At 38.0% G+C, this 24,823-nt stretch overlaps 1 protein-coding gene across 1 annotated transcript in view; it reads right to left on the bottom strand.

The window, feature by feature from the left end:
* Positions 1–24,823, bottom strand: part of osbpl5 (oxysterol binding protein-like 5) — a 64,242-nt gene that overhangs the window by 8,926 nt on the left and 30,493 nt on the right. The window contains exons 2-16 of the mRNA XM_055192052.2: positions 23,673–23,829; positions 20,541–20,614; positions 18,520–18,600; positions 18,014–18,115; positions 17,715–17,918; positions 14,617–14,701; positions 12,210–12,369; positions 4,843–5,047; positions 4,358–4,542; positions 4,192–4,273; positions 2,918–3,016; positions 1,931–2,027; positions 1,742–1,840; positions 1,005–1,102; positions 825–914 (exon numbers count right to left, since the gene is read on the bottom strand). Coding sequence (XP_055048027.2) covers positions 825–914; positions 1,005–1,102; positions 1,742–1,840; positions 1,931–2,027; positions 2,918–3,016; positions 4,192–4,273; positions 4,358–4,542; positions 4,843–5,047; positions 12,210–12,369; positions 14,617–14,701; positions 17,715–17,918; positions 18,014–18,115; positions 18,520–18,600; positions 20,541–20,614; positions 23,673–23,808 — 1,797 coding nt within the window. The 5' untranslated portion in view covers positions 23,809–23,829. The remainder of the gene's footprint in view (positions 1–824; positions 915–1,004; positions 1,103–1,741; positions 1,841–1,930; positions 2,028–2,917; positions 3,017–4,191; positions 4,274–4,357; positions 4,543–4,842; positions 5,048–12,209; positions 12,370–14,616; positions 14,702–17,714; positions 17,919–18,013; positions 18,116–18,519; positions 18,601–20,540; positions 20,615–23,672; positions 23,830–24,823) is intronic.

The raw sequence follows: 24,823 nt of genomic DNA, 5'->3' as shown, positions 1-24,823 counted from the left end.
TCAACATTCGCATACAGAAGATATAAGCATTTAAAGCGAACAGTTTAGCATGTGTGCTTAAAAAGTCTAGAATTTTATGATATTATCCTACACTACACAAAACTTATTGCATAAAATAGATTCAAGCACTTTCAATGATCTGTATCTATGTATGTATATTTTCAAAAACTTCCCAGGGCCTTGAATTATTTCACAAACTTTTAAGGACCCGTGGGAACCCTGTCAATAGCTGCGTTTACCAATAATACATATGAGTGGTGCAGACAATGAAGCACCACTAGTAAATACATAGACGGGACATTGTATCTAACGTTAACGGTGCCACCACATTGGTACGGGCATGAGCGCCCCATAAACACAAACAAGTGTTTTTTCTCTGCAAAAAAGCACAATAACGTATAGCTGTATTAACCATAGCACTCAAACACCCATCTAGGCATTAATTATGTCTATGTGTATGTGATGTTTGACACAAGAGCCGGTGTTCACGATGAATGTGTGGTGCTGACGCAAGAGGTCAGAATTCATAACACGCATGTCAAAAATGTCTTATAATGTCTTCTGATGATTATCGAAGGTCTTACAAATTTATTTTATTCTGGTGTGCACTACTTATTTGGGGCTCAACATGATCAATCTCCAAAAATTACATACATTGATTAATAAAGTAATCCAAATGCCTCCAGTGGGTTAATACTATTTGTTATACGAAACTGTTTATATTTGGTTGAACTATTCATTTAAATCTAAGAGCAATAAGATACATCCACATATACATCCACATCTTTCTGTATGCCGCTATTGTCAGATAAGGCATGAATTACCCAGTGCCCATCCACCGTAGCCAGAACATCTTCCCCCATACAAATCTTTCCAGAAATCTGGTTGACGTTGCAAGAGCCGCCAAGAAAAGGCTGAGAGAGGGATGGAGAGAAAGACAAACTGTAATCTTTAAGTTTTGGTAAAATATATTTCAATGAGCTATAGATAAAAGACAGAAATACCTTCAGTTTAAATTCAAGCTCTGTATAATATTGCGTTTTTTCACACTCAATAGTGATTTTTCCACCGAGCTCCAGCGTCATTGTTCCATAAAGGATACCTGAGAGACATATTTAATAATCTATTAATGTTTCTCTAAAATATTAAAGGGACATTCCACTTTTTTTGAAAATAGGCTCATTTTCCAGCTCTCCTAGACTCAAACATTTGATCCATTCAGCCGATCTCAGGGTCTGGCGTTAGCACTTTTAGCACAGCTCAGCACAATCCATTGAATCTGACCAGACCACTAGCACCGCGCTAAAAAATAACCAGAGAGTTTTGACATTTTTCCTATTTAAAACTTGACTCTTCTGTAGTTACATCGTGTACTAAAACCGACCGAAAATTAAAAGTTGCGATTTTGGACTTTGCTGCCATAACATGGCTGCAGCAGGCGCAATGATATAACGTAGTGCCCGAAAATAGTCCCCTTGGTTACTTTCATTGGCAGGGGACTATTTTCGGGCGCTGCGTAATATCATCCAGTTTTAAATAGAAAAAATATTGAAACTCTTTGGTCATTTTCGTGCACGATGCTAATGGTCTAATCAGATTCAATGGATTATGCTAAGCTATGCTAAAAGTTGTACCACCTCACCTGAAAATCGGCTGAATGGATTCCAAAACTGTAAAAATCAAAAGTTTCACTTCAGGGGAGCTGGAAAATGAGCATATTTTTTCTTTTTTAGTTAATCACCTTTACAATGAGCGTACGGCATTGTAATAATATATTCTTCATCACGGGTCAAAAACATCAGTCTGGCTTTTCCATCCAGAATGGCAGACAACGAGTTACCTTTAAAAAACAAAATGGCAAAATGATCAGTATCACACATCGAAAGCATATAACTGATGTGATAATGTAAAAATAAAAGCGGTTATTCACCGTAAAATTTGGATTTGGCCAGAATGCTTCCGCTGATGCAGAAACCGTCCTTCTTATTGCTAATGTAGAAAGCTGAAACAGGTGGATGATGAGAAACCTGAAAGTGCAAAAACAAGCTGCATATCAACACTGAGGATTTTACCATGTTTTTACACGGTCTGCAGTGTACAGATATAGAAAGATGGCTAAAAAATCCTAAAAAAAAAATCCTGTACTTCTATGCCAAATGAATGTAAATGTTAAAGGAATAGTCTACTCATTTTCAAAATTAAAATATGTTATTACCTTAACTAAGAATTGTTGATACATCCCTCTATCATTTGTGTGCGTGCACGTAAGCGCTGGAGCGCGCTGCGACGCTTCGATAGCATTTAGCTTAGCCCCATTCATTCAATGGTACCAATCAGAGATAAAGTTAGAAGTGACCAAACACATCAACGTTTTTCCTATTTAAGACGAGTAGTTATACGAGCAAGTTTGGTGGTACAAAATAAAACGTAGCGCTTTTCTAAGCAGATTTAAAAGAGGAACTATATTTTATGGCGTAATAGCACTTTTGGGAGTACTTCGACTCGGCGCAGTAACACCCTCCCTCTCCCATTATGAGAGGGAGAAGGGGAGCGGACTTTTCAGGCGAGTCGAAGTACTCCCAAAAGTGCTATTACGCTATAAAATTAGTTAAGGTAGTAACATATTTTAATATTGAAAAAGAGTAGACTATTCCTTTAAGGTTCTCACGAGGTCACAAATGTGTACAAGCACAGGTAGTTCACATCACATTAACTACAGTATGAACCGGTTTGACAACCAAAAAGCGACCACATACTTTGTATAGGTAAATATATTTTTTATGTGCTCATGATGTTTTCTTAAAAACAGGTGCTTGGCTTAATGTTTTGTAAACTTGCAAATTAAATACAATTAATGCATAATTTTTTGCATTTTTATTTGTGTCCAGACACGTCTTGGATGGTGTTTGAATCTCACCTGCTCCGCAATGTAAAAAGTACAGCTGTTTGTTTGTGGATGTAGCCAAGAACATCGAAACATCTCTCCAAGAATGGGGTTGTATGGTTTCTTCAGACCCTGAAACACACAAGTAATGTAACTGTTAGTCTTATGTTAAACATAAAATTCTGTTATTTATAGTAAGTTATTATGTTATTTGCTAGTTATCGTCAAACTATAACATCAACATATAATAGTATTGTTCGACTGAAACGATAGACTGACCCCTTAAAATTTTTTTATCATAACAACTGCAATCATTACATAATCCAGTATACAGTTCGTATTATTAACCCTAATAAGTAATAATTTAACTCTTTCATCAGCTGTTTTTCTTGCAAATAATATAATTTTAAAGTAAACTATTGCTTGGTAAAAAGCATCTCTATACGCTTTAAATAAGAATTTGCAAATATGTGACCATAGACCACAAAACCAGTCAGTGGCGGCTTGTGAGTGCTCATCCGAGGGGCGCAAAATCAAAATAAGTGTTCGTAGTGTCATGTGTGTTGCTCGCGTTTTCAAAATATGTGTTTGTTGCTTCATGTAAACCATGTGCATCACGAGTTTTGTCAAAATAAGTGCCTGCTGCACACGCTTATGATAAAAGAGACGTTGAGGGTGCAAAAAATTTAAATATTGAGAAAATCACCTTTATAGTTGTCCAAATGAAGTCATTAGCAAACACATTACTAATGATAAATACATTTTTGATATATTTATGGTAGGAAATTTACAAAATATCTTCATGAAACATGATCTCTACTAGGGATGCACGATATATCGGCCGATTTTTAATATTATCGGTTATCGGTCTGATAGCAAAATTAGGCCGATAAATGAAAGCCGATAAATGATGGATTATTTGGTTTGTTGAACCACTTCACTTGCTCATTGCTGGCCATGTGGAGTTTTGATTGGTGCTTTCTGTGACATAGCATGAAGATGACACGTGTTGCGGGAGTATGCTAGTCTAGCGCAAAGACAAGATGTCCGCGGTCTGGGAGTTTTTCTTTGTGAAAATAATATGAATATTTATCGGCCTATATATATCGGTTATCGGCCCCCAAATATATCGGTTATCGGTATCTGCCAAAATTTCCATATCGGTGCATCCCTAATCTCTACCTAATATCCTAATGATTTTTGGCATTAAAAAAATCTATATTTTTGACCCATCTAATGTAATGTTGGCTATTGTTACCAATATACCCATGTGACTTATGATCCGGGGGTTACATATGAAAACTTGCCTTTGGTTTTTTGTAGAAGCCTGATAGATACCAGCACAAGACCTGCTTCATCCTACAGTATGGGTTATCCTCCAAAACCGCCCTGATACAAAAGAGAAAAATAAAATAATGGTCTTTATTTACACCAGCAAAACGGTGGTGACGACGCTGCTAATGAGGTTCTTACTGTGATAAAATGTCAGCATGATAGTAGTAATCCGACAGCTTGTCCAGAAAGGAACGCGGCTCTAAGATAAAAGTTGGCAGGACCACTTTAGAAAGGTCCATCCCCGGCCTCAGCTGCTTCAGTAGCATCCAGATCAAGCCCTTATTCTCCTCTGACACGGTCTCGACCTGTGATGCTTCACCAGCCTAATTATACAGTAAGAGCAAAGGGAACACTTTTATTCCATTTCCTTTATTTCTTTACGCCATTCCAGCATCTATTCATGGCGGGAACCAGTTAATTGATACACAAGTTTTATTCAGACAAGTTGATCCATACACAGGTTGGGGAGGGACAATTTGGCATCTCCAATTTGCATGTTTTTGGCCTGTGGGAGAAAACCCGAGTACCTGGATTAAACCCACAATGACACACGGAGAAGAACCTTTAATGCATTTATTATGATAGATTTGTTTATGATAAAGCGAATCAAGCTACAGTCTCACCTCTCCCATCTCCTCAAGAGGTTCTTCAACAAAAGCGGTTGCCTCAACAAACACATCATCTGATTGGTCCGCATCACTTTCTTCTGTCAGTCTGCCTCCGTTCTCATTGGCTGGATTGTCAGAATCTTCATGCGCCTCCCTTTCGGATTTGTCGGAGTTTGCGTCGTTCTCCATGTGGTTGTTGTCCAACAAGGAGTCATTCAATCTTTAAAACACAAAAATAACCAGATGAGTTTTGTTTCCAACAGTCCTACAGATTGACAAAATCGCTATTGTGCATGTGCATTCATTTTTGTTTATTTATTATTTGCATTTTTTATAATTCTTCCTGCCTTCATATTATGCTATTAGAAACCTTTGTACACCCACTTATGTCATTATCATATTAGTCAAATTGCACGGCAGTAGAACAGAGGTGAGCAGAATATAAGAATCAAACCTAAAACCACACATGCTGCAACAGCAGAAAAAACTTTCTGTCAGCAAAAACAGACATTTGAGACTGCAGTGGGCATATACTGTATAGTACTTACCTAAATTGGGCAGTAAAAAACTAAACAGAATATAAATTTAATGCATTCGGAAAACCATGAATCAATGCGTCAACAATCAAGGCTAAAAGCAATGGTGTAATACGTGCAAGCAACACTTTGGCCCCCGAAAATAGTAATTAATCAGTTGAATACCACCATAGCCTAATTTCTGCTAATTGCTGCTGCTTATGTTATCCTGTCATAGCCACAATTTAGCCATCTTCAATCTAATAACTTGGCTACTTCCCGCATGACATTGTGCATGGGGGTCCCTCACGGCTCAGTGCTCAGTCCACTGCTGTTCTCACTCGTGCTGCAAAGCACAGCTCAAAACACATTATCAAATTTGCTGATAACAGCTGTGGTTTGTCTCATCAGCAAAGACGATGAGTCAGCTTATTGGCTAATGTACTTGTACAAGGGTCAGCAATCTAACGCTAAACATGGACAAAACAAAAGAGATTGCTATTGACTTCAGGACAGCCATTCTCCACAGAACACAGCTCCTACGGGACGATCATTAAGATCGCCAAGACCTGGTGGAGAACCTCACCTGGTCCCTTATCATCAGCTGCAAATCAAAGTAAGCCCAGCAGCGTCTCTACTTCCTGTGAAGAAAAGCCCATCTCCTACCCCCATCCATACAAAATTCGGGAGGGAGTAATAAAAAATTTAATTATGTACAGTTAAGTATGTGTCTTGTATTGTATTATGTAGCACCTTGGATACATTGTTTTTAAACTATATATGGTTGAAATGACTACTGACAATGCAATGCTATGTGCCTTCCCAGTAACCAGATCTGAATACACTAGAGAACCTTTATGATGTGGTAATACTGAAGATAAACAGCACGTGCAGCCAAAAAAATTGCGTGATGCAATCATGTCAGCATAAACCAGAATCTTGTGAAATCCTTGCTATAAAAACTAATGCTGTTTTGAGAGCAAAGGTCAGCCCTAACCAGTATTAATATTATTAGTTTTCTTAAAAAGGACTTATTGAGTGTGCAAACCTTGTTGCTGTTCCTATGTGAGATCTGTTATCACATTCACAATCAAAGCAAGCCGAGATCAGTTGCCAAAGCAACTGTCCGCATGATTTCCTTAGATTCATGAGCAATTTGAATGACACCACCGTCACCATGGTCACAACGGTTCAATAATTGAGCATGAGCATTATTCGTCTGGCATATCCTTGTGTAGTCGCACACTAAGTGGAAAGCGTTAGGCGACACATCTACAAATAAAATTACGAAATAAAATCCTCTATGCCCTCAAATACTACAGACATCAAGGTCAGAGGTTTATTATCACATATGGCACACATACAGAGATGATATGGAAACAAGGTGTCCAAGCTAAAAAAAAATGTATCCTTACCTTCACAGAAAAAAACATATTCCTTCAACTCCAGTGAAAATGATTTAACCTTGCAACAGTATCTTACAGTTAAACATGTATCTCCACAGTTCCTGGTCGGACTGCTATTTGCACAGGAAAGATCCTTTTCCCAAAGCTGTTTTTCCTGCTCGGCAACCTTTCAGACGCATGTGTGCGCATGCACGGTCTGCTGGATGAGCCGTTGGGTCCACATTCTCTTCCTGCTCCTCTGCCTATCGTGTCAACCTTAAGGGCTGTGCTGATTGGCCGGGATACTGAATTATTAAAGGTTATTTGTGGAGGGTTGGAAAAAAGGCGGGGTTTGGGAAAGCAATGATTGCCAGCTTTGATGATATCACTGGTGAACATCATCTGTTCTCTCTCTCTCTCTTTCCCTCACATACAAGCGCATGACATTTAAAAGGGTCTCTGCATTGTTGTTGTTTTAAATCTGATTTAATTCAATTGTGATAATAAACTGATTAATAATAAACAATATCATGCATGTAGGACTGTGTTTATAACACTATAACATTTATAAAATTTATCATATATAAACAGTGTTTCCCACATGAAATGTACTTGTGTGGTAGCCGGTCAATTTCAATTTCTCATTAATGCAATTATCTTATCAACCAATCACATGGCAGTTGCTTCAATGCATTTAGGGGTGTGGTCCTGGTCAAGACAATCTCCTGAACTCCAAACTGAATGTCAGAATAGGAAAGAAAGGTGATTTACGCAATTTTGAGCGTGGCATGGTTGTTGGTGCCAGATGGGCCGGTCTGAGTATTTCATCTGCTAAATTACTGGGATTTTCACACACAACCATTTCTAGGGTTTACAAAGAATGGTGTGAAAAGGGAAAAACATCCAGTATGCAGCAGTCCTGTGGGCGAAAATGCCTTGTTGATGCTAGAGGTCAGAGGAGAATGGGCAGACTGATTCAAGCTGATAGAAGAGCAACTTTAACTGAAATAAACACTCGTTACAACCGAGGTATGCAGCAAAGCATTTGTGAAGCCCCAACACGCACAACCTTGAGGCGGATGGGCTACAACAGCAGTAGACCCCACCGGGTACCACTCCACTACAAATAGGAAAAAGAGGCTCCAATTGGCACAAGCTCACCAAAATTGGACAGTTGAAGACTGAAAAAAATGTTGATTTCTGTTGAGACATTCAGATGGTAGAGTCAGATTTTGGCGTAAACAGAATGAGAACATGGATCCATCATGCCTTGTTACCACTGTGGAGGCTGGTAGTGTAATGGTGTGGGGGAGGTTTTCTTGGCATGCTTAAGGCCCCCTTAGTGCCAACTGGGCATCGTTCAAATGCCACGGCCTACCTGAGCATTGTTTCTGACCATATCCATCCGTTTATGACCACCATGTACTCATCCTCTGATGGCTACTTCCAGCAGGATAATGCACCATGTCACAAAGCTTGAATCGTTTAAAATTGGTTTCTTGAACATGACAATGAGTTCACTGTACTAAAATGGCCCCCACATTCACCAGATCTCAACCCAATAGAGAATCTTTGGGATGTGGTGGAACGGGAGTTTCGTGCCCTGGATGTGCATCCCACAAATCTCCATCAACTGCAAGATGCTATCCTATCAATATGGGCCAACATTTCTAAAGAATGCTTTCAGTACCTTGTTGAATCAATGCCACGTAGAATTAAAGCAGTTCTGAAGGCAAAAGGGGGTCAAACACAGTCAGGGCTCAAAATTAACTTTTTTATTTGGTAGCACTGGTGCTCCCAACTTTAAAGAGTTAGGAGCACCAGCAAAAATTTAGGCGCATCCATCCAAAAATTAAAAAGCACCACAACTACAATGTAAATGTTAATAGATTCATTTTATTAAAAATAAAACACCACCACCGGGCTTTACACGTCCTATGGCCAGCATTTAAAAGTTGGTCTTCTAATTTATTTTATTTTTTGCTGCATAAATTCCTAAATTAATACCCAAATGCTGTTGAAATAGTATAGCAGCAATAATAATTTAACAATTACAGGTAACATTATTAAGATTGCATAGAAAATCTAGCAAACACGTAAAACACTGATTAATTGTGACATTACAAAAGTGACCCTAATATAGAAGGCTAATATATATTGGTATTGATAACTGCATTACCAGGATGCTTTTTTAAATTTATTTTTTATTGCATATGTACCAGGATGCTTTTACTACTAAATAGGCAATGTTTAAAAAAAATACAACAAAAACATACCATCAGCATTGTTGTGTTCCACAGCAACATGGACCACAAGGATGTTTGTAAAATGTCCATTCACCAGCGCATGCGCACATACACCAACACATTTTGACAGACAGGTCGGTGTCTCCATCAATAATAAACACATTTGTCATGACACGTCTTGTGTTTTTGGCACTTTCGCCACGTTTAAGCAAGGTACGTCTGGCGCTTAAAATGTTTTGATTCCGCCATTAACGCCGTTTTACAGGATTTACAGTAAACACAGTAAGTTACATTTTTATAGCGGAGACAATCGAAATCTTTAAGCCACTCTCTCTGAAAGGTTTAACGTCAACTCGTATTTTCCGGTGGTGGAGTTACATTTGAATCCGGATCGTCGTCAAAAAATACAGTAATAACCTTGGCTGTAATCGGCTCGCTCTCGTCATGCTCGCGACGCGTTCGTCTTTTCACATTTCCGCGCTTCACGGCAACAAGGAATGACAGACGCTCATATTAGCCAATCTGCGGTCTTCATTAAACGCAAGAACTTAATGGTGAAATTTGATTGGTTATGAATCGTTGGAGAGAACACTGAACCTGGGACAGCGCCAGCATGCAATATCACAATCAACTCGCGCAGGGCTGGACTGGGACAAAAATTCGGCCCTGGCATTTTGGCCCAAATCGGCCCACACAACATACACTGCAAAAAATAATTTTCAAGAAAACATTTTCTTAGTTTTTTTGTCTTGTTTTCGGTAAAAATATCTAAAAATTCTTAAATTAAGATGCTTTTTCTTGAAGGACAAAATGACCCAAGAAAATAAGTCTAGTTTTTTAGACCAAAAATATCAAATTTGGGTGGTTTTGTGCATAAAACAAGCAAAGAAAATCTGCCAATGGGGTAAGCAAAAAATCTTGAACATTTTTCTGAAACATTAAATGCAAGAAAAATGTAAGAAAAATTTGCTTACCCCATTGGCAGATTTTTTTGCTTGTTTTATGCACAAAATTACTTAAATTTTAAATTTTTGGTGTAAAAGCTGGACTTGTTTTGTTGGTTCATTTTGCTCATCAGGAGGGGGCATCTTATTTTAAGAATTTTTAGATATTTTACTGAAAACAAGACAAAAATACTAAGATTTTTTTTTTTTTTATAATTTTTTTGCAGTGTATAATCACAAATACCACCCATCTTTGCATGCCTTTAAATATGTATAGCAATAGCAACTCCAATTCCATAAAAGCACTAAACCCAATTAATAAAAGGTAGAAAAGAGTGAGAGTTGACACAACAAACACTTCTAGAACGTGTTATTTGTTAGTTTAGTTTAGTTTAGTTTAGTTTAGTTTAGTTTAGTTTAGTTTAGTTTAGTTTAGTTTAGTTTAGTTTAGTTTAGTTTAGTTTAGTTTAATTTAGTAATCCACACTTATGAAACAAGCTTCATGCAATTGGCGACTTTTTACAGAATACAAGTGCTGCTTACAGTAATATTGAAAACTGATTATTACTTGCAGTACTTACAGGAAAGTATTTACTACATTCACTGAACCAAACTAGTGTGATTACAGTAAGATATTTTTTACATTATCTGTCAAGTGAGTTGTTATATACAATAAACATATATTTTTCTGTAAGCAGATCTCCTGGATTGTTTGATTTTGCTTGAAGAGAAATGATATGTTTTGAAACTATTTTATTTCAGCTTTGTCACCATAATTTTTAGTTGAAGGTCGACATTTGTGTTATTTTAACACATTTTGCAGCGTCTGCCTGAAGAGCTTGTTTCTTTTTGTCGCGCAGTTTTTCTGCGCCTCCCTTGCATTTTTCTCCATCTCTCTCTCTCTCTCTGTTTTGACACGTGAACTGACCGACGATGCACGCTCGCTTGCACAGAGACCAAAGCGGTGATTGGGACAGCTTAATGTCATTCAAAAAAAAATAACCCAGGGGCTGCAGCTGAGTGGGCCGGGCTAGCTAGGGAAAAAAAGGACGAGGACTGGGCAGGTCAGTCATTGGGCCAGCGTAATGTCGTTTAAAAGAAAATAACCAATGGGCTGCTGCTTAAATGTCAGTGGGCCGGTCTGTCTAGAAAAAAAAGACGCTAACTGGGCTGCTCAGACAAAGATAGTATGAGATGGATCGGCCCAAAATGTACGATGGCCCACCGGGAAACTGCCCGGTGTGCCAGATGGCCAGTCCGCCCCTGAACTCGCGTCACAACAAAATGGGCAGTCGCACAAATGCTCCCAAATATATTTTAAGGTCGCACAGATTAAATTTCGGTCGCATATGCGACCAAAATGGTCGCAATTTCGAGCCCTGAACACAGTATTAGTATGGTGTTCCTAATAATCCTTTAGGTGAGTGTATAATTACATTTATAGTTGAGCATTTAGCAAATGTGTCTTACAAAAGCGAGGAAAACAGCAAAGCGAGCATATACATCTAAAATGTCATGAGGGTGAGAAATTATGACACATTTGGCATATTTCGGTGTAGTATTCCTTAAATTTCAATAGTTTTGTTCCCAAAATACTTTTGCAAATAGTTTATAATTTTGCCATTCAGTTATGTCCAACAGCTTCACAAAATGTCACTCTTTCATGTAATGTACTTGCTTGTGTGAGCAAATCTTTAAATTGCATCTGCTTAGTGATATGAATAGAGATCAGAGAGGTGTCTTAGGGCTCAGTCACACCAAAAGCGTTTATGGCAGTTACAGGCGCCTTTTTTGAATGATATTCTATGGGCAGGGCGCGTTTGCGCGCTGTTTATGCGCGCCGAGCGCCTTGCGGTTTTCTGCCGCCTGCCGCGCACGCGTTTTTGAAGGAGCGCTGAGAGCGGAGAGGCGCCTGACGTCATTCGCGTGTTCCATTATCCAATCGAATGAGGGTAGAGGCGGGCCTTACGTTGTGGTGAGGGAAGTTTACAGTTGCTTTGAAGAACCGGACTCCACTCGCTCACTCTCTCCTGCGTGTTTGTGCACCTCTCACCCTCAAACAAGGTCAGAGCAAGCGTCCTCTTTTTAAAGTTTCTGCTAATATGACAGTTAACAGCAAAAGAGCGCTCACGCTTCAATATTTGATTGACAAGACAGCTGACTCGGTGGTTGCTTAGCAATATGAAAAGCCGCGCTGCACTGCTCTTTTTTAAAAAAGGCAGTGCGTCGCGCCTTGCGTTTGCAAGCGTTTAAAGCGCTTTTGGTGTGACTGAGCCCTTACTGTACACTTACTGTAAGAGATCCTGGTCTGTGAGAGCGGTGGACTGTAGCAGTTGTAGTATATGTGAAGACTCGGAGGAGCTGCTGAGATCTTCCCTGCAGCTCTTTGCCGTCTTCTTGGACAGGCTGGAGCAACTGAGGGCCAATTCAAGAGCGTCCATCCAACAGCGTCCTGAAGCGAATAAACAATCAGAGCTATTCACCGCAACCCTCACGAGTTTGTGTGAAGACTTCACATGATACATCTACATGCAAACCTCTTCTTTTCACTGTCGGCAAAAGTATTTCTGTATGCATGAGATGCAGGGCCGGACAAACGTACGGCACGGCCTGAAACCTCTATCCATTTTTTCCTCTTTATAGGAGACCTGATGCTTAAAAGTATGAATGTGCTTAGGATACTCACGACTAGGGATGCACCGAATCAAGATTTTTTAGGTTCGGCCGAATCCCGAATCCACCGTTTAAGATTCGGCCGAATCCGAAACCGAATACCGAATCCTACTCGCATCCTTATTCCAACACAGTAAAACACATTAATGAAGTAAAAAAACGTCCACAGCAGTGTATTTTTTCATTTTATTTCATTTTAACTGTACATTATGCCAGGATGACAAGTTGGAAAAACTATTTTGACAATTACCATAAGCCTATGCATAATGAAAGCGATGCGTTGCGACACGCTCGTTTTTCCAATAAGCAAGCAGCTCCGCGCTGAAAACAATATTTAACTTTGAGTGAGAAGCTCCGCTCGTCAATGTCAGTCTTCACACGGCCGTCCAATTACAGTGGAGGAGGGGCGGGACATTACCACAGCAACCAACCGGCTCACAGCTGAAGCATCACAGCTACCAAGCGCTCGGCTGAAAAACAGCTGGCATTTGCGGTCCTCAAGGCGTTTTCAGCGGTGTTTAAAAGTTTTGGTGTGTCCAGCTGACCGAAAGAAAAAGCTCATCTCCACGTCAGCACCCGATGTGTGTAATCAACGGCTGCGTGACGTCGACCAGCGTAGCGCAAGCCTAGGGTTCGGTTCGGTGGAAAAAAAATCTAGGATTCGGCCGAACCCGAACCCCGCCAAAAAGCCCAGTATTCGGCCGAATCCGAAACCGAATCCTGGATTCGGTGCATCCCTACTCACGACAAACACCTTATATCTTACATAGTTATTTGGGTGATTCTCACGAAAACTTGGTTTTAAAAATGTCAAGCATGAAAATGTAAAAATTGCTTAAATTAACTTTTTTTCCCACCAGACATTGAAAAACAAAGTCTGGAGTAAATGGGAACACTAATTTAAAAACTTTTACTTATCATTTAACACTTTTTGTAACATAATTTAAAAAATTTGTCCTAAAAAATCTCATTACCGCAACAGTCAGAAAACATCAACACTGACATATTTTCAAAATGACATGACAAACCTGAAAGAACATAATTTGGAGATTCTGCACATGCATTTAAAATCAAAGAATTATGCTTCTATTAATTAAATTAACATTTAATAAGCATCTGTTGCGGTAATGATAATCAAAATGTCGTGTAAGCATTCTGACAAGACAATATTTCAAATTAACTGTAAAAAAAATGATCTTACCTGGTAGCCATCTTGAAGTAACTGGTCCATGTGCTTGTTCACTCAAAATCAAACTTTATTACAATTCTGTATGTGTGCTTAAACTGTTCTCAAAAAGTGTTGCGGAGGATGAGAACATCAGGCATGGGCACATCATTTTCCTAATTTTTTTTTCATTATTATTATACATGAATATTCAGTAAATATTTTTTCTGTCATCTAAAGTAGTCTAGCAAAACATCCATTTATTTTTTTTTCTTAATATTTTTGTGTTAATTTGATTAAATTACAACATAACGCATGTTCAAACATAGCCGGACACATTGCGGTAATGAGAATTTCAGCAGAAAATGAGATAAAATTTCCAATTATAAATTCTTATGTTGAAATCACACATTGTGCAAGGTAGAACACAGTATTGTGTTAATTCTGATGCTTTTTAATGTTACTATATTACACATTTTAAAGCTAAAATCATTAGTGCCGTGCTGTTTCAATGGTTTCGTGAGAATCACCCATTTATAGATTTACATGAATTGAAAAGATAAACTGTGAAACCGAAATAATCTGATTTTCTTATATTAGTCGAGAAAGATAGACATTTTTACTTTAAATGTAGCCTCATCTTGCTCGGTTTTAAGGCTTGGTGTCCAAAGCAATGTGACATTAGTGTTTTGTTATCCTACTTCACTGCCTGTTGGAAAAAATAGTCTGTTTCTGGCAAAGCTATACTGTTCGGAAAAATAGTCAAGCTCCTGTCAGTACTGTCAGTAGTTAGTTCAGTCTCTATTGTATGTAGTTAATTCCCCAGCATTGTACAACAAAGAAAAAGCTATAAATGCTCACCATCAGACTCAGATGCTGCCCTGAAGATAAGGTAACTACTAGGCAGGGGTTGTGTGATGGAGCCCACGTTCTCTCCTTTTGGACCCTAAATAACAAAACAAATAATAATCATTCTCTTAATCCATTGTTAACTCTTTCCCCGCCATTGACAAGTTATCTTATCTAGATTTGCATAAAAAAACGTGTTCCTGATGAATTTTTTATGTTAATATGCAATACCACGAATATCCACTAGATGGCACTTACCCATTTTATTAAAAAAACTGAAGCCAAAATGTTATTTACTAATTTTAAACTCTGTGTATGTTTTGATAATCGTTCTGAATCTGATCTCTAACAAAATTCTTTTTGCTAAACTTTTTTTTTTTGAAGAAAAAGCATATTTAAGAGTTTGTAAGCAGAAAAAAAATCTAGATAGGATGAACCCCCCCCCCTGTTTTTTATGTTTAAAAGCAGAGGGTCTGTTCTTTCATTTAATATATTTGTATGTTTATATATTTTTAGAAGAAAATTTTCCTGGAAGGCATTTTGTGAAACTTTTGTGAAAATTACAAAAAATGCTGGCGGCCAACTTTAAAAAAAAAAGGGGCTGGCGGGGAATGAGTTAATGGGGCGGTACCCTTTCAAAAAGTACATCTTTGTACCTAAAAAGTGATGCACCGATGTATTGGTCGCCGATATGTATCGGACGATTTTTTATTTATTTGAAACCATCAGCAATAGCACGACAAAGGCCGATACAGATTGTTTAATAATTATCTGCGTGAAGGCAATAAGTTGCATAATAAATTTTTTTATTTTTTAAACAATGAAATACTTTCCAAAACAAAATAAAATCTGTACAAATTAAAGTTTGTCAGACGTGCGATGGGAGAAAAAAGTGCAAATTTCGTAGTTAATAACGTGAGACATAACTAATTTACGTGAGCCGTGCAGAATAAGAGTATTTCGGGAAAATGTCAGCGGTCTGTGCTTGTTTTAAAATCTCGGAAAAAGACCAAAAATTGCCAGAATTGTATCTTACTTTGTGTCTCTCTTATTATGTTGGTCATATATTCAATCCATGTTTAATAAAATAATTTGATGCAGAAATAAACTAGCTAATAGGCCAACTGTGTAGTATTATTTACAAGTGTTTAATATCAGTATTAGCCAATAGTTGTCTGTTCAAACTGGTATCACCCCCCCCCCCCCCCCAAAAAAAAATCATATCGGTGCATCCTACTAAAAAGTTAATAATAGTACCTCAGAAGCACATATTGATACCAAATGTTATACTAAGGGGCAGTTTCCCGGACAGGGATTAGCTTAATCCAGGACTAGGCCTAAGTTTAATTATGAAATATAACTAGTGTTAACAAACATGCCTTACTAAAAACATTACCTGTGTGTAGGGCTGTGCAATTAATCGTTTTTCGATTTCAATTTCGATTTTTGCACATTTCGATTGCAAAAACAAGATAATCGAGGGAGATCGATTAGTGTGCCGCATTTCTGTTATTTCGTTTTGAGTCATTAATCCGACGCGTCATAAGCAGCTGCGCCTCGCACACAAAGTAGAAATCCTCATGTATTTGTTCAGTTTTATGCTTTTCAAGCCAGCGGAGGCAAACTATCCCTCACGTTTAAAATATTATCAGCTGGATCGTGGCGCCGCTCTCCGTGCAGAGAACTGCGCGCTCAGTCATCTGTTTAAAGTCAGGTCACTAGGTAATAATCCTGTTTATGTTTGTAAAGTTATATGCAATCGTGTTTAAAATGTGAATCGCGTTCTGCTGGCACTTAAACACTACTGCTTTGACACGTGTAGCCTTCTGCAGCAACACTAAACAATGCATTGAATGTATGCAGGGCTTGACATTAACACCCGCCAAATGCGGGTATATTTCGGCTGCGACCGTTTGTGGAGACGCGCGCGCGTTCAGCGGAGCGTTGCGGACCAAAGCGCCACCTCCCAGAGAGCGCACGAGAGGTGATGGATTTGCGAATGCACAAGAGGACGCAGTCTGAGCGCATTCGGGAAAGATTCAACAATTGCATGGAAGTGATTGGAGAGATATATATTGCGTGCACATTCTCAGGGCAAGAGCAGAGAGAAATTCAGCGCATTCCTGAATGCACACGAAATCAAATGAAACCCGCCAGCTGAGAGGTTCGCGCATCATTTTAATGTAAGCTACTTTGGGCAACAATAATGCCCTCTCGACAGTTGTCATTAAAAGTCTTAAATCACTTTTAACAGAAAACAAGATCAAGCATATAAAATACAATCTGCATAAACAAGTTGAAAGTAAAATTTATGTACATTTCTTGACTGCTGTTGTTAATAAATATTTAAAGTGGTTGTCGAGGGGTTTTGTATATATCTTTTCAGTTAATCTTCTACACCCCTGCTCCACTTTTAATATATTCATTCAATGTAAATCTATTTATGCCTTACTAGACTGTTTTTATGCACCTAAATATATGATATGATCTATACTGATATACCTGCTATATACCAGCTAATGTTGTCCTAATTTGGGTGGTCAGACTGCATTTGAAATTCAATCTGCATCTAATTTAGCTAAACCAAGTAAATTTGCTCAAATTAAAGTCATTTTAGGATGCCAAAGTCAAGTTTAATCATATAAAATTTATTTTACCAGCAACAAAATTGTGGCCTGTGAAAATGCTGAGTGGCTAGTAACTTACTTTGGAAAACAACTAGCCACTTTGACTGGTGAGCAAAACAGTTAATGTCAAGCCCATGTATAAATGCATGTTTTTACAGTCATTTAAGTAATCGTGTTAAATAATCGAGATTAAGATTTTTATCAAAACAATCGGGATTATGATTTTTCCCATAATCGAGCAGCCCTACCTGTGTGCATTTTGAGGCAAAACAAAGGGCACTGATGTATTTTAAGATATGTAAGTGCAAGTTGTTTTTAGTTTGGACAGCTCTTAAAAATGTTTTTTGTCTAGGACTAGTCTAATCCCTGTCCGGGAAACTGCCCCTAAATGGTACATATTAAGACCTTTATAACAAATGGGTACTGCCCCAGAGACAGCTAGGGATCAGTGTATGAGCAGCTGTCAAGTGTTTCTGTACTTGCCTTCATGGCCCAGATGGACTTCTCCATAGGGTGGTAGACTTTAAAGCAGAAGCCGTCTTTCTTTGAGGGTCTTTCGATGAGTTTGCAGGCGTTCAGAAGGATCGTTCCCACCCAGTGCTCCGAATCAGGAGTTTTATATATGAGGAGGATGCCGGGCTTCAGTATGCACCACAGTTTGGTCCAGCTCTTCAACGACCCGCGGATCTGAGACAGATTCCCAGACGGCTGTCTTAGTTACGGTTGAGCTATTGCCAAATGACCGATCACGGTCACCAGATTAACAATTGTGTTTGTTTTACCTTTAGCCAGTTGGACATGATAACCACACTCGGGTCCTTAAGAGCACTGAATATATCTTTGGCAACCCTCTTCTTTTCCTGACGGTAATTCATTTTCTGAACCTGGAATATAAGGTGAAGTTTGAATGCTTTATTCTGGTTAATGTTTCATGGGTATGCATTATTTTTCAATAAACCCACACCTAACCTGTTAAATTTCTTAATGTTACCACCAGTTATGCTGCATTACCACCTTGGATGTGCATTATTTTCGAATAATTTAATGGCCTGTCATCAGTTATTTCTTATTTAATCATCAGAAGGGTGAAAATGAGTATGAAGGCCATTTCAAACAAAACCTTTGTCAAACACTAGAGGGCACCAAATACAACACAAAGGCTACTATAAAACAAAACACACTGCAGGCTATTTCTCTGATGACTAAAATATTTTTTCTTGTCCACTTTTTGGCTAAAAGGATCGCCTATAAGTAAGAAACTGGAACACAAGTGGGAAGCACATCTTACCTTTAGCGATTCTTTTCTTGCTAGCTTCTCTGTGGGCGAGGAAGACTCTTTCTCCAAACCAATAAACATTTTGGAGTCCGACTGTAGAGAGAAATCAAAAATGATTATAAATGATAACCAAGACGATGTGTTTTTACTTCATTTAAAAGAAAGCAAAACAAAATTTCTTTAAAAAATAAAAAATAAATAAAACCATGTTTACAGCATGCATTCAGTGATGTACTGTATAAAATCAAGTTAATCTCACAAAAAATCGGTTTTCGCAGCTAAATATGTGACGAAACTGAGGTAAAGTAGTTACCAATCGTCGCAATCTGTTGATTTTAAATTAATAATCATTCAGCGTTATTCCCTGAATGAAGATGCAGCCAGCTATGACTCTTTTTAACACTACAGTAACTGTAAAAGACGGCGGGTTAAATGAAGCAGGTGTGTTTGGTCAGCTGTGGTTGTCAGCTAAAGATCAGAGGAAAAGGAAACGGCTCTGTTCTCCTCTTACACCCAAATTAACCTACAAACCGGTGAATACAGACCGGGGACTGCAGTAACAGTGTAGTAAATGCCATATGCAAATATACAGTACGTGTTTTATAAATACACAGGGTTCCTGTTTTCAAGGACCTTTCCAGGACTTTCCAGGTCCAATACCCTCAAATTCAAGGACTAAATGTGGGGAAGTGAGAGCGAGGTTACATTGTGTTACCTTATAAGATACATTGTTACAGTTCCCTTTTAAGGGAACTCGCGCTGCGTCACTGCGGTGACACTTTGTGGACGCCTCCAGGGGTAAGTGCGTCTGAACGTGTATATCAAATTCAACCAATTGTGAGGCTTAACGACAAAGACAGGGTGATGCGGGAGCCAGGAAGTATATCGCTATCTGAAATATTGCCAAAGACGGCAATACAGGGATGCAGGAAGTATGGCAAGGGAGATGCAGCGTCTCGTTCCCTTCTCAGGGAACAACAGTTACATACGTAACCCGAGACGTTTTCATGTGTCAAACACAACTATGCAAAAAAGCATTTTGAAGATATAAGCATTTAAAGCAAACAGTTTAGCACGTGTGCTTAAATAATATGGGAATAATACAGGGAATAATATATTTTTTTCAAGAAAACTTCTTGCATAAAGATTCAAGCACTTTCAATGGCCTGTATGTCTATCTATGTATGTATATTTTCAAAAACGTCCCAGGGCCTTAAATTATTTCCCCCAGATTCACAAACTTTCAAGGATTTCAAGGACCCGTGGGAACCCTGAATACAGTATGACTAGTTAGTAGGTTGCCTGAAGTGATCAATTAACGTGCCATAAAAATCCAGTATAGTTAGTTTGGTTTCAAATTCACTGACCTGAACTAGACTAGCTGGAGCAAAAGTGTTTTAAAGGTGAGACTTTTCCTAAAGGGGTTTTCCTGCAAACTGTCTAGCAACCAAAGCAACAGCAAACTAATTTAAGCATCGCAGCTAAAAAAAGAGAGAGGAAAAAATCTGCCCTAGTCGATGCAACTAACTGGTTGCATTTGGACGACTAGTAGATTATTTGACTGTTGTGACCCATACTAATGTTTTAAAGATGGCTCTTTTGCAGGCTTGCTTATATAAGATCTTTCCAGATGAAACTTTTGTCTCGCTGGCACATCTCGTTCATTAAAAACACATGATACAGACAGCTGCATTTTATGTGGACTTGAAACATGAGATTTGATTTAATAAAGCTTTCAGTGCAACGGAAATAAGACAGCAAAATGGATATGGGAGACTGTAATTGGTTGAGGCATAATTGCAGATCATGTGACTTTTCAAAGGGCTTGTAAATCCTTCAGTCTTTCAGTTAAAGTATTCCTGTAACTCATATACTAATACAATGTATACCTTGTAATCACTGTAAGTTGTTTTGGATAAAAGTATCTGCCGAATGCATGAATGTAAATGCATGAAAATATGTTTTTTGATCAAGCAGTTTTTTTGGGTAATATCCCATCATATTTCATGCAGGCAACAAGAAGATCAACGTACCACGCTACTGGGTGATCGGGCGGGGCTGACCTCATCCTTCATTATGGCCAAACCGTTCCTCTCTGTTTCATTACCTGAAGAACACACACAAACACAAGCACGCACACACACACCCACATCGGCACACAAACAAGTCATTAATACCAAGGGAAATAAGTTAGGTAAATAATGATCTGAGAATTGAAAAATGCATAGATTTTACATTACAATAACACATCTATTTGGGAAAAATATAATTTTAGTAGTATATAAAGACATACAACAGGTCAAAACTGCAATATGTGGTAACACTTTATTATAATGTTCATGAACAAACCATGAGCAATACATTTGTTACAGTATTTATTCATCTTTGTTAATGTTAGTTAATAATTTTTAGGGATGTAAATCGGACCATTCATTGCGAAACGATACGGTATCTATTATCTCCGCCAGCGATGCCAAATTTGCCGATACATCAAACTTTTCTTCAAAGCAATTACGATTAGATTATATAAAGACAGACAACCATCAAAACTGCAATATGTAACTTTTTTAGTTAAAGGCCCCCTGTAGTTAATAATTTTAAGGGATGTAAATCGGACCATTCAATGCGATACGATACAGTAATCGGTTATCTCCGCCAGCAAAGCAAAATTTGCCGATACATCAAACTTTTCTTCAAACCAATTACGATTTGATATGATTATTTAAAGACATCAATCATCGAAACTGCAATATGTAACTTTTTTTAGTTAAAGTCCCCCTGTAGTTAATAATTTTTAGGGATGTAAATCGGACCGTTCATTGTAATACAATACAGTATCGGTTATCTACGCCAGCGATGCTAAATTTGCCGATACATCAAACTTTTCTTTAAAGCAATTACGATTAGATTATATAAAGACAGACAAACATCAAAACTGCAATAAGTAACTTTTTTAGTTAAAGTCACCCTGTAGTTAATCTTTTTTAGGGATGTAAATCGGACAATTCATTGCGATACGATACGGTATCGGTTATCTCCACCAGTGATGCAAAATTTGCTGATACATCAAACGTTTCTTCAAAGCAATTACGATTCAATACAATTACATAAAGACATACAACCGTCAAAACTGCAATATGTAACTTTTTTAGTTAAAGTCCCCCTGTAGTTAATAATTTTTGGGGATGTAAATCAGACCATTCATTGCGATACGATACGGTATCGGTTATCTCCGCCAGTGATGCTAAATTTGCAGATACATCAAACTTTTCTTCAAAGCAATTACGATTAGATTATATAAAGACAGACAACCATCAAAACTGCAATATGTAACTTTTTTAGTTAAAGTCACCCTGTAGTTAATAATTTTAAGGGATGTAAATCGGACCATTCATTGCGATACGATACGGTATCGGCTATCTCCACCAGCAATGCAAAATTTGCCGATATATCAAACTTTTATTCAAAGCAATTACGATTCAATACAATTACATAAAGACATACAACCGTCAAAACTGCAATATGTAACTTTTTTTTGTTAAAGTCCCCCTGTAGTTAATAATTTTTAGGGATGTAAATCGGACCATTCATTGCGATACGATACGGTATCGTTATCTCCACCAGCGATGCAAAATTTGCCGATACATCGAACTTTCCTTCAAAGCAATTACGATTAGATTATATAAAGACAGACAACGGGTCAAAACTGTAATATGTAACTTTTTTAGTTAAAGGCCCCCTGTAGTTAATCATTTTAAGGGATGTAAATCGGACCATTCAATGCGATACTAAACAAGATATCGGTTATCTCCGCTAGCAAAGCAAAATTTGCAGATACATCAAACTTTTCTTCAAAGCAATTACAATTTGATATGATTATTTAAAGAAATACAACCATCGAAACTGCAATATGTAACTTTTTTAAGTTAAAGTCCCCCTGTAGTTAATAATTTTTAGGGATGTAAATCGGACCGTTCATTGCGATACTATACGGTATCGGTTATCTCCACCAGCGATGCAAAATTTGCCGATACATCAAACTTTTCTTCAAAGCAATTACGATTCGATATGATTATATAAAGACAAACAACAGGTCAAAACTGTAATGCGTCACTTTTTTTAGTTAAAGTCCCCCTGTAGTCAATAATTTTTAGGGTTGTAAATCGGACAGTACATTGCGATACGATACAGTATCGGTTATCTCCGCCAGTAAAGCAAAATTTGCCGATACATCAAACTTTTCTTCAAAGCAATTACGATTTGATATGATTATTTAAACACATACAACCATCAAAACTGCAATATGTAACTTTTTTTAGTTAAAGTCACCCTGTAGTTAATAATTTTTAGGGTTGTAAATCGGACCATTCATTGCGATACGATATGGTATCGGTTATCTCCGCCAGCAATGCAAAATTTGCCAATACATCAAACTTCTCTTTAAAGCAATTACGATTCAATACAATTACATAAAGACATACAACCGTCAAAACTGCAATATGTAACTTTTTAGTTAAAGTCCCCCTGTAGTCAATCATTTTTAAAGATGTAAATCAGACCGCTCATTGCGATTCGATACCGTATCGTTTATCTCTGCCAGCGATACAAAATTCGGAGATAAATTAAACTTTTCTTCAAAGCAATTATGATTCGATATGATTATATAAAGACAAACAACCATCAAAACTGTAATGTGTCACTTTTTAGTTAAAGTCCCCCTGTAGTCAATAGTTTTTAGGGTTGTAAATCGGGCCGTTCATTGCGATAGGATACATTATCATTTATCTCCGCCTGCAACATTTGCCAAAACATTAAACTTTTCTTCGAAGCACTGACAATTCGATATGATTGATTGCATTTACTTGCTGACACTAGCACACGAAAATAAATTAAAATGCGCACTTTCACGGAAATGTGTAAATAAAGGTACCTTATATCGATATTTTATGCACCAATGCATCATATCATTAGACATTTAATCAATGCATCGATCCCTATCCATGTTATGTTACACCTAGGGATGCTCCGATCCGATTGAGATCGGCTGATAACAGCATTAAAGTCGGACTGCACGATGTTTGAAAGCCAATGTTGACATTTGAAATCACCTGGACCTTCTTTTGACAGACCCGCTTGTTTGGCAGATGTCTGAATAGAATGGATACCTGGGCTCAGCGGGTACAGCTCATTGTCTCCACCATAGGACAGGTTGCGGGACAGCGCGCGTGGGTCAATCTTGGGAGGGGACGTGGCTGTAGGACATAGTGAGAACCGTCTGCGGAATAGGTTCTCCTCTTTCATTGCGTCAGCCAGTCTGCCCACCTGCAAGAGACAGAAGTGATATAAGTATGGTTGGTAGCAGAATAATGCACAGAGATACTAATGCAACATCACACAGGCCTACATAATGTCACGGCTGCAGTGTTATGCAATAGCACATAATCAGCAATGGAAAAACTGTGTGTGTGTGTGTGTCTAAGTGGACGTCCTGTACTGTATGTGTCTGCAGCAACCTTGATATAAACTGTTTCCAGGATGCTTATGCAACATAAACATTGACTCAAATGAAAAAGCAGCCAAGAGAATAAACAAAGAAGCAATGAGATCTCCAAAATATTTAAAGTTCCAATGAAATCAAAACTGACTTCTTATTTTTTAATGGAACATTGCAGTGTTTTTAGAGAAATTAAGAATTTATTATTCATGTGCACTCTTTTAGCAAACATTCTCTGAGGATGTCGGTTAGGCGTCTTGGGCAGGGGCATGCGTTAACTCCGCCCCCTTCTTACTGTCAGTCTGCTGCCAGTTCTATTTCTGAATGAAAAGCCTACTTTTCTATATCCAATCAAAGCACAGTGGAAAACACAAGCCACGCCCACTATTTCCTCACATGATATTCTGTTTAACTCAGAAATATGGCAAAAAACTAGCGTTGCACAGACCAACTGGCATATGACCAGTGTTGGGGAAAGTTACTTTTAAAGGTAATGCATTACAATATTAAGTTACTTCTCCAAAAAAGTAACTAATTGCGTTACTTAGTTACTTTTCATGGAAAGTAATGCTTACTAGTGATGCACCGATGTATCGGCCGCCGATATTTATCGGCCGATATTTGATGAATTTGAAACCATCGGCATATCGGTAATAGCACGAGAAAGGCCGATACCGATTGTTTTTTAATTAACCACATAAAGGCAATGAGTTGCATGTTTGTTGTTCAATAAAAATGATTTAATGTTCTGGTGTGCACTATACTTAAGCACCGACAGAAAACCTTTCTTAAGCTGGCTCAAATGTCTTGGACAATAAAAGA

The sequence above is a fragment of the Misgurnus anguillicaudatus genome, chromosome 6, assembly GCF_027580225.2.
Source record: "Misgurnus anguillicaudatus chromosome 6, ASM2758022v2, whole genome shotgun sequence".
NCBI classification, from domain to species: Eukaryota; Metazoa; Chordata; class Actinopteri; order Cypriniformes; family Cobitidae; genus Misgurnus; species Misgurnus anguillicaudatus.
This window is presented reverse-complemented; position numbering and strand designations above follow the sequence as displayed.